The sequence below is a fragment of the Sparus aurata genome, chromosome 9, assembly GCF_900880675.1.
Source record: "Sparus aurata chromosome 9, fSpaAur1.1, whole genome shotgun sequence".
NCBI lineage: Eukaryota > Metazoa > Chordata > Actinopteri > Spariformes > Sparidae > Sparus > Sparus aurata.
In genome coordinates, this window is record NC_044195.1 from 10,060,500 (window position 1) to 10,078,834 (window position 18,335).

General features: G+C 38.9%; 1 protein-coding gene across 35 annotated transcripts in view; it reads right to left on the reverse strand.

The window, feature by feature from the left end:
- neb (nebulin) overlaps positions 1–15,369 on the reverse strand; it is a 67,513-nt gene extending 52,144 nt beyond the window's left edge. For 29 of the 35 annotated variants that reach the window (XM_030428443.1, XM_030428442.1, XM_030428428.1 and 26 more), the window contains exons 1-30: positions 15,285–15,369; positions 14,448–14,548; positions 14,031–14,117; positions 11,159–11,215; positions 10,202–10,309; positions 9,094–9,201; positions 8,722–8,826; positions 8,530–8,634; positions 8,331–8,435; positions 7,629–7,733; positions 6,412–6,516; positions 6,212–6,319; positions 5,636–5,752; positions 4,696–4,797; positions 4,487–4,594; positions 4,272–4,376; positions 4,063–4,161; positions 3,370–3,474; positions 3,155–3,262; positions 2,946–3,059; positions 2,636–2,833; positions 2,386–2,493; positions 2,169–2,267; positions 1,939–2,043; positions 1,659–1,766; positions 1,217–1,528; positions 907–1,113; positions 687–791; positions 469–576; positions 65–376 (exon numbers count right to left, since the gene is read on the reverse strand). In XM_030428443.1, coding sequence (XP_030284303.1) covers positions 65–376; positions 469–576; positions 687–791; positions 907–1,113; positions 1,217–1,528; positions 1,659–1,766; positions 1,939–2,043; positions 2,169–2,267; positions 2,386–2,493; positions 2,636–2,833; positions 2,946–3,059; positions 3,155–3,262; positions 3,370–3,474; positions 4,063–4,161; positions 4,272–4,376; positions 4,487–4,594; positions 4,696–4,797; positions 5,636–5,752; positions 6,212–6,319; positions 6,412–6,516; positions 7,629–7,733; positions 8,331–8,435; positions 8,530–8,634; positions 8,722–8,826; positions 9,094–9,201; positions 10,202–10,309; positions 11,159–11,215; positions 14,031–14,096 — 3,492 coding nt within the window. In that variant the 5' untranslated portion in view covers positions 14,097–14,117; positions 14,448–14,548; positions 15,285–15,369. Of the gene's footprint in view, positions 1–64; positions 377–468; positions 577–686; positions 792–906; positions 1,114–1,216; positions 1,529–1,658; positions 1,767–1,938; positions 2,044–2,168; positions 2,268–2,385; positions 2,494–2,635; positions 2,834–2,945; positions 3,060–3,154; positions 3,263–3,369; positions 3,475–4,062; positions 4,162–4,271; positions 4,377–4,486; positions 4,595–4,695; positions 4,798–5,635; positions 5,753–6,211; positions 6,320–6,411; positions 6,517–7,628; positions 7,734–8,330; positions 8,436–8,529; positions 8,635–8,721; positions 8,827–9,093; positions 9,202–10,201; positions 10,310–11,158; positions 11,216–14,030; positions 14,118–14,447; positions 14,549–14,703; positions 14,727–15,284 lie in introns of those variants that run through there. The other 6 variants (XM_030428409.1, XM_030428411.1, XM_030428412.1 and 3 more) reach the window with 6 other exon arrangements.
- Between the last annotated feature and the right edge of the window lie 2,966 nt (positions 15,370–18,335).

Genomic DNA, 18,335 nt, shown 5'->3' on the forward strand with positions numbered 1-18,335 from the left:
ATACATGCATCAATAATACTGGCATTGCACTGTTGTAACATAAATTTGAAAAGTCAAAGCATACATCACTCTGAATTTCCATCATGCTGCGACAGCGCTGTAGGTGCAGGTTGTCAGGCAGAAGGAAGTAGTTGTGAGGGATCTTTCTGTAACCAGTATACGTCTGAACAGCAGATGCTTGCTTAGCATGGGCCATGCTCATCATGTCCACTGGGGTGTGATACTTCAGCTTGGCCTTGTGGTAGTCCTTCTTGTAGTTCTTGTCACTCTGCAGCTTAGCCACCTCCATGTAGTGAACCAGCAGAGGATCATCCTGGAGGCTGCGGAAGCCGACATGGTGGCCCTTTGCCTTCTCGTAAGCCAACTTGTACTTGTACTGTTTAGAAGAAAAACATCAGTAATGAGTTGAATTGGGTTACAACTACGTAACATTTTGGTGGTGTTATTATGAAAATATTTATAACTTACATTACTAGCAATGTCTCTGGTGGACTTTGCTGCAACAATGGGAATAGCATCTTCCTTCACATGATGTCCTTTGAGCAGATCTTGACGATGAGCGTAGGTGTAGTAATTCTAAATAAAATGATCATCAGTGGGTATATTACACATACAATATCATTTTCTCTATACAGTTTACATTTGCACAAAGGTTGGAAATTACCAGACAAGAATCCACAACTAACCTGGCTGATGTTTACAGCATTATACCTGGCTTGCATCAGTTCAGGAGCATCAGCAGGGAGATGGTAAGTGTGCATGAACTTCTCTCCACTGGCCTTATACTCTTTCTGCACAATTACAAGGAAAAGACTCGGTTAGGACAAACAAAAGAAGGAAAAAAGGAATTTGGGGACTAAAATCATGAGAGCAAATCAAGAAATCATTCAGTTTACTCCCTCTCACCATATTCATGATCTTGGCATTGGCTTTGGCCAGCTCCATGCTCATGGAGTCAACAGTACTGGTGAATTTGAGGGTGTCAGGGTGCTGACGGTACTTCTTCTCATCCAAAGCCTTTGCTGCTGCCTTGGCTTTTTCCACCTCCAGAGAGCCAATAGGGACCCAGCCAGTTCCCTTGACTGAGTTCTCATAATCCAGTTTATAGTTAAACTGAAAGTTAAAAGAGGCAAGTGATTAACTAATGTGTCAGCCCTATGGAAACACCACAACTACATTGTGACACAAAAGACAGTGAAATGAAAATTAAACTTACATCACTGGCATTTTGGTTCATGGTGCGAGCAAGGCCCAGGCTCATGGAGTCAGGCAGAAGACTGTAATTGTGATGGTGCTGCTTGTAGCCCGTGAACGTCTGCACAGCTGAGGCATGTTTAGCGTGAGCAAGACTCATCATGTCCACTGGGGTGTGATACTTCAGCTTGGCCTTGTGGTAGTCCTTCTTGTAGTTCTTGTCACTCTGCAGCTTAGCCAACTCCATGTAGTGAACCAGCAGGGGATCGTCCTGGAGGCTGCGGAAGCCAACGTGGTGGCCCTTTGCCTTCTCATAAGCCTTCTTATACTGGACCTAGAGGTTAGAGGGCATACAGCAGCTGTAATAATTTAGAATTTAAATAACTTTTATGATCATATGCAGCGTTTGGTACAGGGCATGAGCATAACTCTAAGAAGTTGGCTCAGTCTTTCAGGTAACTTACATCACTGACAGCATGTCTGGCAGCTTTGGCAGCGACAACAGAGATGGCATCAGGCTTCATGTCATAACCTTTGGCAATCCTCTCCTGCCAGGCAAGTTTGTAGTTTTTCTAAAATGACAGATTACAGATGTAAGCATCTAAAAAAAGATACGAACACTTATACGTTTGGCATGAAATACATATTCAAGTACACTCATACACACTTTTGCACCCACCGTTTAAAAATTGTTTCGTGAGAAAATGTTTGATTTATACATTTAAAAAAAATGTTTTGGCTTACGTTGCTGATGTTGTAGGCATTGCACTTGGCCTGGAGGAACTCAGGGATATCAGGAGGCAGAGAGTACTTCTGATGAACCTCCTCCAGACCTCTCTTGTAGAACAGCTGTGAGGCAAGAGAGCAATTAAAACAGAAGTCACATGTGTAGTGCTTATATCAAAGATAAAGACAATCTTCTCAAAAGTTAAGACTTCTTTCTGCAGAATTAAATGTGAAAGGGACAGACTCACATCGCTCCTCTGGAGCTGGTTGACTTTGGCCTGCATCATGATGGGGTGGTCGTCAATGGATGTGAAGGGGATGGTGTCTGGGTGCTGTCTGTATTTTTTCTGCAGGAAACAAGTAAATTAACACATTTTACATAAGCCACTAACTATAAAATACTGTATGCTGCCATAGAGGAGGAAGTCAGTCCGAAGGACTGACTCGAAGCTGTTGCACACATACCTCATTAAGGATCTCTGCAGCTTTCTTATTCTTTTCCACATCTATGGAGCCAAAGGGGATCCACGGGGTTCCTTTGGTGAAGTTGTTGTAGTCAGCCTTGTACTCATTCTGTGATGTAGAAAAACCAAACAAATTCAAATGGTGTCACAAACGTATAATCATCTGATAATAATCATTCAAGTAAAGTTTTATTTTATGATTTCAACCAAATTTTTCACTATAACATGCTGTAAAATCTATCTATACTTACGTCACTCTGGATGATGTTGGCTTTCTTGGCCAAATCCAAAAGCACGGCATCAGGAGGAAGGAAGAAGTTGGTGCTGATGCTCCTGTACCCTGCCATGCTGCTAATTGCCTGGGATTTCTTGGCCAGGGTGACTGACATCATATCCAGTGGTGCGTGGTACTTGGTCTTAAGCTTTTCATAGTCCTTTTTATATTCACGCTGTAGAGATATCAGTAAAAGATTCTTCAAGAGTGCTCTTTTTTTCTCAGCTCTTATAAATTAACATTCAGGGTTGTAAGTAACATAGACTTTTGGGAAGCTGATGACTTACATCACTCTGGATTTTGGCCACATGAACAGAGTGCAAGATCTTGGGATCGTCATTGATACTGAGGGCTCCAACCATCTGTCCTTTGTTCTTCTCAAACTCCTTCTTGTATTTAACCTGCAAAAAGGGGCAAAACGTGATCAATTACCAGATTAATAAACATCAAGTGAAAAACACTGAAATAGAAAAGACTGATATTGTAGCATACTTACATCACTGGCAATGTTTGTGTGAGCACGGGCAGCGAGGATCGAGATTGCATCGCCCTTGATCTCAAACTTTTTTGCCTTAGTTTTCTCCCAATCATACTTATAACAGTTCTGCAAAGAGAGAATAATGCTGTTCAGGAAGCTGGCAGAAATTACATTTTGATGATTGCTCTAAATCAAGTGTACATTGTTAAAAAAAAAAAAAAACAGGTACTTACATCACTGAGGTTAAAAGCATTTACTCTGGACTGGATGAAGAAGGGATAGTCTGGGGGCAGATGAGACTCGGTCTTTGTTTGCTCATACTTTGCCTTGTAGTTCAACTGCAATAAGAACAAAATATAAAATTATGTTTTAATGGTTTTTTTTCCAATGAATCTCTGAATTTCTGCTCACAGGGCACTACTCATTGCACACATAGTGTAATATTAAGATGAGACAGAAATCTAGGTATTTATTTATTTATTCATCATTTTCTGTCACTGGAGGGCAGCAGTGTATTAGCTGGACTCTCTCGGAGACCCAGTGACTGTCCCTTTTCCTGCCTCCCCAGCCCCTCCACGATCACAGGGTTTATTCTGGGCCAACTGAATGCTCGTTGCTATTTATACTTCAGAGAGATGGCTCTCCAGTTTCCATGGTGCCCACAGAAAGACAGCTGGGCTATGTGGATGATAGGGCACATTTTAAGGTGATCTGCATATCTAGGAGAATTTGATCTAAAGCATGAGCTGGTGATTGTATCAATTTCAATCAATAAATGGACGATATAAAAAAATATGTTAACAAAAAACATATCTGATTTATGAGAACAAGCGTACAGTAAGAAGGAAATTGAATGATGCTGATCCAACAGGAGTTTATAAAATTCTAATGTATTTTGTATGAGTACTAAGAGGAGTCATACATACATCACTTAGCTGTTTGGCATTGATGGCGGCTTGAACCATAACTGGCGAATCCTCCACTTGTGTAAATTTCACTTTGCCTGGATGTTGCCGGTAAACTTTCTGCAAACCATGAGACAAAGACATTTTGTGACATACAGTACACATGTATACCAAAACAAGAGAAATCTTATTTACTGCGAAGAAGTATTTCATGAGCCAGTTCTACTCACATCATTACACTGCTGAAGCTTCTTAGTAACTTCATATTCAGGCGTCAGTGTTTGAGGGTAGAAGCATCTTGTCTTTATGTCTTCATATTCAGCTTTGTACGTTTGCTGCAAAATAAAATATGCAATATGGCAAAAGATGTAATGAAGCATATCATAAATTCTTACAAAACTGATTTGGTTTAGAGAAACTGGAAGGAAAATGCTCAACTGTTTACCTCATTCTTCATTTCCTCAACTTTCTGGCAGTGAAGCATATAGAGATCTTCATAGCTGCCAATGTAATGGCCCTTCACTTCACTTTCATACTTATCTTTGTAATGAGCCTTAAAAAAAGAATGAAATTAATGTGTTTACAAAGAAATTAAACAATAATATCATTGGTTAACAATAAAACAAAGCATTTTAACTCATAGATTATTCTTACATCATTGAACTGTTTAAGTACAGAGTCCATCTGAAACTTGGGCGTGTCACAATAGTTGATGCTGAAACCTTTGGATTTCTCGTAGTTGGCCTTATACACTTTCTGCAAAGAAGAAATAAAACAAATGATGAACAGAAATAAACATACATCATGATCAATACAGTAAGTCTTGTCATGGTTTGGCTTTTTAGTTCAGTTATTTCCTGTTTTATTTTGTAGGTTTTACTATCCATTTCCTATCTTTGTCTGTTTGCCCACATCAGTCCTGCATCTACTGTGTTCACTGGTCTCTGGTCCTGTTTGCTCTATCTGTCCCTGCCAGTTTTCCTAGTGCTTCTTTGGTTTGTACTTTATTTAGTTTTGTTTTTTTTATCCTTGATTAGTTCTTTGATTTATTCCTACGCGGTATTTTCTGTCTGCCAGTTTTGTTCTTTGTAATACATCTGACTTTATTAAAGCTCGCTTTTGTTGCTCTACCAGCTTGTTGTTTTTGCCTTAAACTCCTTATTTGTCAAACTTTACAACTCCAATAAGCAAATCAAAGTGGATGTCAAACTCACTGGCTAAATGTAAAGAACTTCATTCAATTCAATAATTTTAGACATCAACCAACTCACTGTACACAAGAGGGCACTGAAAGTGATTTCAGATTTTTTTTTAATTTAGCGCCACTAATATGACAATCCACTAAGAGGAGCTTCATGTCAGACGCTCTGAATAACACCCACAACCACCTCAATCATTTATCAGTCACCTCAATTCTAAGTTAGCTATCTAACAAGAGTCAAATTTCTATATACAGAGGAAACAGTCATGAAGAATTGTAATGCTTGATTGCTGGAGTACTTATGTGCTACTTTTCTAAGGTTTTATAATTTGTTTTTCCCACAAAATCACATCCATCATTTTTCATTGATTAGAAATTATTTTCTACACCTACATCACTGAGGATGGTGCCAGCATATCTGAGTTGTCTGAGGAGAGGATTCTCTGTGGCGGGGAGCGTGTTGTAGTCCGATTGCGCTTTATTCTTCTCGTATTCCTTCTTGTATTGGACCTGAAATAAACATAGTGTAGTTTGAGTAAGAAGAAAACAAAGTATGTTAGTGAAGCTTTATTTACATGGTTGACTCATGTAACATCACATTGGTACAGTAAGTCATGGTGGGAAAAAAAATAGTGTCTTTATTGTTAAGATGACACATGTTTGCATGTGAGGTATGCAGTAGCTGAGAAGCCTCTTCACATCATCACACGTCTTATATATTTTTACTAGGGGATCGTGAAAAAAACACACATTCAGGTTTGTACAGTGGATTGAACCAAAAGTAGATCTCTAGGTCATGCATTGGATGTGTGGGCACAAAACATTGTGATCCCTGTGTCAGAGTGGACTCAGTGTTGACTCACACTCTGCTCTGAGACACGGGTCAACTCTCCGTCATGTCTTCCACATGAGATAGGACCTATAAAAATACTCTCATACTTTTGTGTGTGTGTGTTTGTGTGGACTTACCTCACTGGCAGCAATACGAGCTTTCTTGTTCGTGTCATAAACGGGCGTGTCTGTTTGCATGAAATAAATTTGGTCTTTGATGTCTTCAAAAGCTTGCGTGTATCTTCTCTGAAAAGAGAAAGGAAGAACGGTTATTAACAAAAAAAATTACAAACTAATACCATTGAAAAAATTCTCCTTAAGTAGTAGTAAGCTCTTACGCTGCTGAGGTTTTCCATCGCCACCCTGGCAGTGGCCACGTCAAAGTATGGTGTCTCGCACCATTGACCCTTCACATTTTTATTGTAATCTTCCTTGTACTTGAGCTGTGGAAAACAAATAACAATAAGCATTATAAGTTGTATTTTACATACGAAAGATCATGTTGTCGAGTATCATTTTACGACAGAGCAACTTATTAGATATCTTCACATTGTGTTTAAAAAAAGTGCATTGGGAATGACAGGAATCCATGCAACTTCAGCCTATTGTTGGACTCTCCCTTCCAGCTTAGTGTAGCCAATAATATCAGAGAGCAGCTGGTTGGTTATTCCTAGCAATAGCTTAGGGTTGGTTGGTCTCTGATGGGCCTGTTTCCATGTAGGTTCTCTGTGCAAAGTACAAATTTGAGTCTCTACAATTTTCCTGAGAAGGAATGAGGATTATTATTGTGAGGTTTATTAGACTCCAATGCCCACAGTGTTTTGAAGACACAATACGAGTGGAAGAATATTAGCTGCCCCTTAAGAAAAGATAGTGTGAGCTCTTGTCTCCGAAGTCAAACTGACTAACTAGGAGTTAAGAGGATTTCTGATTGGCAATAACATATCTTCTCCTAACAAACTCCAAAAACCCCAGAGATAATGTATGACCCTGGATTCAAATGTGGTGTAGTCAATGTGACACCAAAGGAAGTCCTAGGAAGTACCCAAAGGTCATATTTGACTATATATACATATATGACTGTGATAAAGTGAAAGTTAACAATATGAGATAGTAATCGAGTAATCGAATAAAGTAAGTCTTTAAAGTATCTGATATCAAATGTGCAAAAGCATTAAAAGTAATTTTCGGTCAATAAGCGTACTTATTACGTTACCAGAAAATGTAGTGGAGTTAAAAAAAAAGCAGCATATAAAGGATATACTATATAGTACACATTCTTAAAAATGTTACTTCAGTACAATTGTAATGTTACATTTAAACATTGGCTGTTTTGGGAACAACACATCTACAGCCAACACAATACGAAAGTCTGCTGCCACTGCAAATATCTCTTCATAGCCTTTAGTAAGTATTGATTACTGGTTAGTTTAATTGTTCTGCTGATATGGTATGCATAAAGCTTTCTAAAACAGGCAAATGTCTCACTTTGTCTACCTCTATCCTCCTCTGTCTCGTTTTCTTTTATACTTAAGTTTAAAATGGTTTTGCTCACATCACTGCGCTGATTGGCCACTCTCTTGGCCAGCTCCACTTCAGGAGGATCCGCCAAGGAGGTGTACTTGGCCTTGCGCTCATCATGACCCTTCTTGTAATGAACCTGCAGGGGCACACACGCACGCACACACACACACACACGTACACACACACACACACACACACACACACACGCATGCACACACACGCACACACACAAATGGACGCTGAAATTAATTTAAAAAAACAATACAAAGGCAGAGAGAAGGTGCCTATGTGGATTCACACTGAATGGCAAGCTAGTGACAATTAAAAGCTAACGTAAATGAAAAGAGTGCTCTCATGACTGTCTTACCTCAATCCAAACAGGTTGCCAAATAGCTAAAAGTCACAGCTTACCTCTTTTTCTAGAATAAATGGTGAGTCAGAGCACACAAGAAATGGCACCAAACAGCAATCTTTGACAGAATAACTGCTGTGATGAGGATAAAATTGTATAATCTATATATGTCAGATTTTTCAATTGCAGTATCAAAATATATTGTGATATAATATATCTACTGGAGATTCAGTTTAAACAACTGTTACATATGCAGGAAAGGTTGAGCAAGTACTCTGGTGCAGATAATGCACCTTGTAACTTTGGTTTAGAAAGGTGCTATAGAAATAAAGCTTATTGTTAGTATTTGATAACCTGCTGTTGTCAGTCATCTCAACTTACATCACTGAGGACCTCCTGAGCCTTGGCCACCCTGCGCAGCTCAGGGCTGTCGCTGTACGGGTAGTACATGGTCTTCTCTACATCCCAGTCCTCAGTGTAAAGTTTCTAGACAAAGTATGAAAAGTGAAAAATGATTTCATGCATACAAAATGTTTTCAGGCAAAAAATACTGATGGAATGAATGCCAGGCTGTGCTTACTTTGCTGTAGTTAGCAGCATTCTTCACGGCCAGGACCAGCTCTGGAGCATCAGGCGGCAGCAGGTACCGGTCCTTACACTCATCCCACTTCTGCCTGTACAGAACCTATATGAGATATCCGACACCACAAATGTTAAACACTCAAATTATTTTTTAACAGATCTTGGTATCTTATAATAAGATATAGCTTACCTTGCTCATCAGTTCAGACACACGCTTGACATGCTGGACGTCTTTGGCCTCGCCATCATACAAGCTTGTTGTCCGAGCCTTATTTCCCTCCATGCGGTATTTAACCTAATAATGAAATGTGTCATTTTTTATTATGACTAGCCAGGTCAAATCAAGTCAAGTTTTTTACACCATAAAAGACTCAAAGAGAAAAGCACAATGAATTAGTTCTGATATCTGCTCCACATTAAAACTTTCACACTCAATTTAATGCTGGAAACAGATTTGAACATCTATGTCATTAACAAATGGGATTCAAACCAGCAATCGAACTTTCCAGTAACCTTCAAAACTTATCCAAACTTTGGAAAACATTGTTGTCCTCAGTAGTACCTCACTAAGCTGCTCCTGGGCCTTCCTGATGCGAATCATTTCAGGGGTATCCGTGGCCAAAGCAGGAGGAGTTCCTCTGGACTGGTCATAAGCTTGCCGGTACTTGTTCTGTCAGGAAGTACAATAGTCATCATGAATACTGCAATGAAGTACTGAAAAAATTCCATGCAGTAAACTTAAAGGTCCAGTGTAAAGGATTTAATGGCATTTAGCGTTGCTGTTTCAGATTGCAATCAACTGAATACCCTTGGCTTCACCGTCGTCTATGTTGCCAACTAAAAACATGAAAATCGCCAAAAATCGTTTAGTTTGATCGTTTTTGGCAGTACAACATGGCGGACTCCTGCGAAGAGGACCCAAATACCTTTGTTGACATAAAAGGTTCCTTGTAAGGTAACAAAAAGTCACAAGTCTTAGTTTCAGGTGGTTATACACTAATGAAAATCCTTATTATTAATATTATCTTCCATTACTACTAATAGAGCCCCCTAAATCCCAAACACTGGACCTTAAAATATAGAAAATCACAAAAATATTGAGTCAGATGGGGTTTATTACCAAGTATATTTCACACACAGGGAATTTACCTTCTTATATTAGTACATTACTATCAACTATTTACAGAATATGAAGAAGCATAAATAGAAAAAATAAAAATATAAATACATGAAAAACATCATAAAATCAATATGTACAATCTGACTATTGTTGAAATTATGATGATGAAATGGGTTTACCCAGTTTTTTAAATTTTTAGAGTGGCAAAAGACAACTTCTCCACTGGCATTTCCAGGTTTATTGTTAGACCTACTTTTGCAAAGACATCCGTGTTCCTCAGAGTTGCAAATAACAACAACACAGAACAAAATGTAAGTTTAGTCAGTCATTTAGTCTTAAATAGAAATGGACTGCCAGTTAACTTTACTTTTCCGAAGAAATGGTATCGTAATAGCAAGGTTTATAGGGAACCAATGCGAACGCAGATGGCGACATCAGTCTATATCCATTACATTGTGCAATCAACATTTACTTCATAATGATATGTTGAAGCAGAACATGTGTCCACTGTCAGGTAAAATTTGATTCAAAATCCAAACTTGTTGCTTACATGGCTGAACTGATCCAACATCTTTTGGCTGTGGGCCAGGTATGGAGTCATGAACTTTGAAGTGTCCACCTTGACCCTCTTCCTGACTTTCCTGGTAGGCAAACCAGGCTGGAGGAGAGCAGAGGGAAATACAGTTAACCATCCGACTGACAGATGGGCCTCTGCTCCTCATTACAGGAAACATATTGGCCGGGAGGTAAAACTACATTCATTTACAACCATAACAAGCAACAGAGAAAGAAATTTAAACAAACTAAATTATTAAGGGTAGTTTACAGTTGTAGTGCAATGACAATTACATATCTAATCTTGTCACGGTGAAGAGAAAACCTTTCACCAAATTGAAATAATTTGCATAATAAGTTTGCAGCATAGTCTAATAACTCACCTTGAATGATTGATTCAATTCAAGAATTATATCAGCAAAATATTATACCTGGTAGTTACGATAATGTTATGATCATGTACTGAGATAACACTGGATGAAGGGTGACTGAAGGACAAACAAAACCAACACAAGTAAATGGGAAGCGCTGCATATACATGTACAGTGACACCGACAGTATCTATGAGCATCTCGCACCACATGCAATGCATGACTCAGCAACACGTATACATGAGGGTTACAGTATCTCATCTGCTGAGACGTAAAGTGACAGGGAACTGAATTGAAAGAAGCAATTAACTGCCTCAAAAGCAGCCCTTTGTTCTTGGAGGTCACATAAAAGTGCAGGACTGGCAAAAAATGAGGCAGCAGTACATTTCTGAGAGTTAAATTTTCATGCAGACTTTTAAATGAGTTGCTCACTTTAACATAAAAACCTGCAGGATAAGCCTTCAATTAGAAAACCAGACAGCAGAATACCCATACAGGCATGCAGACAAGGAGGGGGATGCAACAATGTCAAGAGCTGTACTGTTTGACAGACTGCTGTCCCTTGGAAGGAGGTGCTTTACCTGAGAGAACTGACTCTTTTGCTCAGTGACAGTCGACGTTGTAATCTCCTCATAATACTACAAATATAGGACACACTCTGGGATTTTAAAACTGCCAGCACAAGTTATAGGAGAAACAGCACAGTAATTTTATTGGATCAAGGGTGATTTTTCCACAGCTCTGGTGCTTATCAATTACTGTGAGTAACAAAGCAGAGAAAACCATCATCAGGGATCTTTGTCTAATCTAATATGTAATAAACGGATTCCCTCTCTGCTTAAATAGGGTCAAAGACATCCTCAGAGGTGAATATACTGTAATTGTGACTGTAGTCTAATTAAGCCTGTTCTCTATAAAGAAAAGAGGTGCATTAATATCATGTGTCGTGACAGCCTGACTGCTTGTAGTTTTATTTTAGTTTTAGTTTTTACAATTTTTTTACTACTAAATAATTATCAATTCAATTGTATGTTTTTTTCTCATAATAGAATTAATAGGCTACAAGCAAAATTTCTTCTTACACACTGATGTTGGAAAATTAGAAATGAATCTTGTTTCTTGTATCTTTTTTATTTTAGGTTTCACAACATCCTGAAGAACGGCATTTTTAAAAACTCAACAGCGACTTGAATTTCTAAAAACAACATCCTTGTTACAATGAACAATATAGAGAACACACTGTAAATGATTGTTATATGGATCTCATTAAAGCTACTGTTGGTAAGGTAGTTGATTTTTGCGTCTCATTATCAACTTGTCTAATGCTGATGCCTTTGAATGGCGGCTGACCTGACCTAAAATCCCACAGCATCAATCTTTGACAGTATTTGACCCAAAGCCAAGGTATTTCTATCTTATCTCACTATTTTGAGAAAACGTTCCCAAAACATAGGATACTGATCCATGAATAGCCACTCTAACTTAGTGCCTGAATTATACTTCCCTATACTTAGGAAGTGAAACATTTACAGTCATATAAGGTTGAACATTCTGAGACAGGAGTCTTTAACAAATATTCAAATCTACCTGGAATCTAGGACTAATAACCAGAGCTGAGAGAAAGAACATCTCAATCATTTTTGTCAACATTCGTAAGAGGCTTCAGTATCTGCATCTATCAGACAGGAGAGAACCATAGGTGTAGATGAAACCACAACATTATACATCCTGAAAAACAACTGCTCTACACCCCTCACACAATTTTTCCACCTCTCCAAAGCAAATTTTTAGCACAGTGACGTTAACACGCTTCGGGTCATCAGAGTGTGATTTACAGCACAGTGGCTTGTCTCATTTGCTCTCTCTCTCACTCGCTCTCCCCCTTTCCTTCTCCCTCTACTCCATCTCTCTGCCAATGTGCCGTAGATGTCCACTTCTAAATTTGTCTAAATGCCAGACAGAGAACTCTACACTCCACCCCTCAATGACCTGAGGAGTGAAGTCATTTTTTAAAGTTGATATAAAGAAAATACCAATGATAAGAACTGTTTATGAAGGAAATCATAATTGAATAAAAAAAAAAAAAAAACGAACTACTAAAAAACTACATTTTGTAGAAAAACTATATAGATTTTTTTCATATATGATCTGAACAACACTATGTTTCTCCCCATTCTGTAGATTAAATAAGAAGCCGTCTTACCATTTACTCAAAACAATGCAATTTTTCTCCACAGTGTAGATGAAAGTGCTCGTGAAATCAGAGTGTATTGAACTTGTGGGTATCTGTCTGTCCCGCCTCACAAATGATTTACATCCTTGCAGTAAAGATGATAAATCCATTGAAAGCACTTGATATGTTATATGGGAGTTAAATGATAACAAATGGTTTTTTGGTGTGGTTACACAAAGGAAAAGAAAACAATCATTCCGACTCCCCTATAAGATATCAGCAACATAATGTATGGACATATACAAGGCAAACTTTAATCCTATTTCACCAGGAAATATGGGATTAATGTGTAAGCCTTCTGTTTTCACTCTTCCATTGGACACTGACACAGAGACCTTCAACAACACAATACTTCAAACACAGGATGAACTCTGAATGCAGCATGAAAACATCCTGAAATCTTGGGGACATGACGTTTAATCACATAATCTGGAGACAAATGTGACTGGTGACTATTGATGAACACCAAATCGTATGATCAGGTAAATGTGATGAAACATTTCAACATGTCATTTTGAAAGAAAAGACAAAATAGTAGCTTCCAGAAAGTGGCATGGCCCCAAATTGTGTGTAATCCAATCTTGCGCTATCAATGCCATACAGGAAGGATGCCATCATAATTCAGGTACCATTATAGCATGGCAGTGTTCATCCGTAGGTTAGATATATTGGAGACTGCTACTGGCCTGCTATAAAATTACATTAATGTTTTAAGTAATCTGCTAGAATTCAAAATAAATGACATTATGCTGTGGTTACTTCACTAGACTGCATTTATGATGTGTGGCTATCTATCATAAGGCAAGGCTTCCAGTAAAGGTGCTTTATTGGACAACAGAAAATGTCTCTGTACAATATTGTATAGACATTTTGGAATAGTTGTGATTTATAGTTGGCTGTTAGAGTCAATTCAGGATTTAGACCCCATCAGAAGGCGTCTGTCTGAAACAGGATCCCCCCCTGCAGACATGGCTGACTGGTTCCATGAACTGCTGACTGGATGGGGTCACTAACTTAACTATTCATAGGGCCTGCCACTGGACCTGCAGCTCCAACAGATAATCTCAATGTACTCAAACAAATGAAATCATATCTAGGGTTTTAATCAAATTTAAGCTTGAAACAACAAAAACTAATGATGTATAGTAATGAAAATAAAGAATAACTTGCAATTTAGGATAAATGCAGATGAACCAGTGAGTAGTGAGTGGTCCACTTACCTCTTCCTCAATCTCCTCCTCCTCCTCCTCCTCAAATTCCTCATATTCCTCAACAATTTCCGTCATTTTGGGACGGTTTTAGACGTTCTACACAAAACACAGAAAGCACACAGGTATTAATTTTTTATACTCTGAATTAGCAAAGTTTGGCCTCCTATGTGAAAAAACCCCCAAACAAACAAAATATTATGGGGAAGCATACAACATGTAGCAGAGATAAATTAAATGTACTGTCAGTACTGCCAAATCACAAAGAGCAAATACTGGGTCTTAGACAGGAGACCAAATGACAACTGCAACCAGCAACATTTTAAGATGATAATAATCCTATTAAAAAACAGGAAAAATAAACAGCGAAAACATTTTTGAAAAACATAACTCCAACATATTGATGTCCAACCAAAGTGTACGTCATACCAGCGAAAGATTTCTGCAGTATTTCCTGACAGTACGGACGCCTCACTTGCCATCCACTAGGGTCTCAAACTGGTAGTCCAACTTTGTGATTTGCCCCAGTCCTGAACAAAGTGATAAAAATGTGTGAATACCCCAAACACTGTGCAAAAAGTGTACATCAATTATTACACTGAGAGAATAGCAGATTAGGAAGGTGACACACTGAGTGGATTATAACAGGCCTCTGAATGTGTGACAGTGGCACCTCCTCCCTTACTTGCCACAACACAGCCCAAAGAACTGTGCCTCTTAGCTGACGGCTGGCGACAGCTGCCCAACAGTGCTTCAGCTATTTGACATGTAAGCTAATGCCACAGCCTGATTGGTTGACTCCGTTTAGCAAACGGACATGCAATGCCTTCTGAGGCTGCAGGTTAAATATAGGATGGCATCCTAACTACCTTTTTTTAGCACTTGATTGCCCTCTTTAAATTAAAATCTAGTTTTCTGTGTAAAACAAAAGGAATAGGTGGAGCTGCTGATGTAGAAGGACAAAATAGTCAGACAAGCGCTGAGATTTTGGAAAGAAGACAAAACGACCAGACTGCTGCTGAATTTTCAGCTACATCCAAAGGTAGGCCTGGTCTGATCTTGCTTGAGTCTTGCCGTTCTGGATTGTTTGGTTACTCCTTCAAAGTGCAGCAGAGGCATCACACTCCTTATTCCTCAATCAGCTGTCTTGCTGGATCCAGATGGCAGCACAGGTTGGAAATGATAGAAGTCCGAGCAGATGGAAAGCCATGCAGAGTGGAGAAAACATTGAAATGTGTGGTCCTTTCCTCCTTTTTTTTTGCTTACCAGTTATATTAAAGTTTAATGGTCTCCCAAGCCGCCAAAGGCTCCCCAGCTTCCCTCCAGAGAAACCCAGGGCGACAGCACACAGCTGAGGTTTCTACCCAGGTTATCATGTGGCTGACACAGCCAATCAGAGCCCAGCGCTCTCAGGTTTCGAAATCTAAATATACCTTAGTGATCCTTTCAGAGGAGAGCACCTGTTGAGGCCAATGCATCAGCGGTACAGTTATGAGGAAGGCAGTGGGGCACGGGTTGTGGGTGGTGTACTCAAGAAAACAAGAGCAAACCTCAGCTACAAGTGAACCAATCTGAATGCGTGTGTGTTGGTTGTGATGATGACAAATGCAGCTGTTTGTTGGAAATAGGTCTGACCAAGGGCAAGGTAAGTATATCAGTATGAGCCTGTGAGGAGAAGACTAACTGAAGGCCTCGGAGGAGAGTGAGTGCCAGATCTGTTGAGGTCATCTGTTAGCTGACCCTGAGCTAGCTACGTCCTGTCAAGAAGCAACTGAGGACCTGTGAGACAGAAAACAAGAAACAAGCACGTGCCCTCATAGATATGAGCCACACATTAAGAGCTCATAATTTTCAAATGTGACTGTCGGCAAAAAATAAATACCCAGTTCCCCCTGGATTAGGACAAAGCCTTTCAGCGAATAATGAGAAACCCTTTGCTATGGATAAAGATTGATATCTGACATGAGGAGAGTGGTCTTAAACGTACTGATGTAGTGGGATTTCACCTGTGAACTTTTTAGCTTCACAGCAGTCATGACTATTTGTTCCCTTGCCTGTTAAAAAACCATAAAAGCTATACTATACATGCAATCCTCTCTCTCTCTCTATATATATATATATATATATTTGTGTGTGTGTGTGTGTGTGTGTATATATAAATATATATATGTACATATATATGTATATAATTCACTTCATGCTAATCAATGTTATAGAGCAGGCTGCTGCTCAAATATCACACTGTCTGGGTGCTAAAACAGTATTTGAGGTTTCAAAATACATCAAGAAATATCTCTGGATAGCATACACCTCAAAATTGAGGTCCACTGTAAGCTAAGATTTAATGGACTAGAGACAAAGAATGAAAAATATACCATATGTACATTTCCTCTCTTCATATGATGTGCCTCTATCCTCTCTGATATGTTATATCTTTGTGCCAGCAGCAGGCTGCTACCCAGGGACCAAGATGGACAGCAGCAGCTGAGTGTCTCTCTATCTGGAGAGAGGTAATGGCCCTCCATTCTGTGATGCACTGGATGAATGCTGCTTGGTCCTCATTAGCAACATCACTGCAATCTGCAAAACTGAAGATGTTACCATGTTTTAGTGAGGGTGAGTTGACTGAAATGACAAAAGAATATTATCTTAAAGTGGACAGTTTTTTTTGCAGTCCACTGACCTTTTTTAAAAACAGGCTTCCAATGTCGTATGTTTAAGGAACATTTCACCCACAAATACAATTTCAATCATTATCTCCTCACCCTCATGCTGATGGACAGACTTTCTAAATGCACAGGGGTAAGTACATAAAAACAGATTTTTAATGTTTGGGTGAACTGTTTCTTTATAGTTTCTGTATTATGTGTCTAAGTTTTGAGCCTTCACCCAAATATAATGGAGGGGAGTGATAATTCGTTTGCCACATCATTGGGAAAAATTGCCATGGTCACTCTGGATAATCTAGAGCTCACTGTCAAATATTTTCATTGGAACTACTGTTTAGTAAAGAAATAGTCCTTTTGACTTTGAGTCACTTAAGTGCCTAATTAGTTGTAGTGGGCTGACTGTTTCTGCAAAATTTACAATGCCGCAAATTCATTTGTACTTTTCCCTATTCTACTGAAGAAATATCTGAAAGGATTTTTTCAGGTAATGGAAACATTGTGTGCAGCACATCTGAAGTTCAGACTGGGTATCATAGACTTTTAATGATTCTAGCAGTCATAAGAATTACTTCCCAATGCCAAGGACGAGGGAGAGGGGGCTACATGATGCGTAGTCACTGGAAAAAATGACTGATGACCAGTAAGTCCAGAACACAACAGCTGCAGGATAGACAACCACAACATTAAACACCGCCAAGTGTCATTCTTAGCCCATGGACACCTTGGAAACAAAACAATGAATTCTACTGAGGTAAGAGGCCTAAAATGAAACTGATTAGTCATAGGATGAATTGCAAAACAGGATAGGTTGTTTACCATCAGGCTGACGAACACATACATCTGCTCTGACCCTTCTAGCTCTGTAAGATGTAATTTATGTCTTTGGTTAGTTAAAGCTGGACTGTTTGTTTCAGTAATCAATCAAGTCAATTTTTGTAATCACTTTTGGATTTTGACAGATTCAGCATCGTTACACATACTTTTATTACACTCAACATAAATCAGACCTTTGCAAACAGCATGTCTATTAAAGGTCTCGTCTTTTCTGTCATATCTTTGGTGATTAAAGTGTCTGACACTCTCCCGTCCTGCTTTGTGAATTGGTAGCAAATGGATACAACATGTAGAGTATTTCAATTAAATATAATAAACATAAACCTATTGCATGTCAGTTCTGGCATTTAGTTGACCGGTTTAATATTTTGGTTTGACTTACCTTCGACAATACCTTAAATGTTTGCTCAACCACACAGAAACACAAACTTTGACTCATAGCTGATGATGACATCAGTGTGTAAATCACAGCGGTAAAGCCACAACTCCACTGTGATGATGTTTCAGTTCAATATACAGCATCATCTGATCAAATTCCCTATTGCGAGAGCTTGACTGGAACTGGTTGAAATTATTCTGATTAGAGATTACAACTAAACTGTTAACCAGACACTGAGTGACGTGATCTGATACGATGTCTCAAGGCATCTAATCAGAATGTAACTTTTGGTCATGCACAAAGTGGTTGTCTCCGCTGTGAAGCATCTAATCTGCTAATTGACCACCTTGTTGCTAAAGCAAAAATTATTTGAATTTTTTTTAACTTTTATAAAATGTTTACCAGCTGGAGCATCTGAAAGAGACACATCTCTTG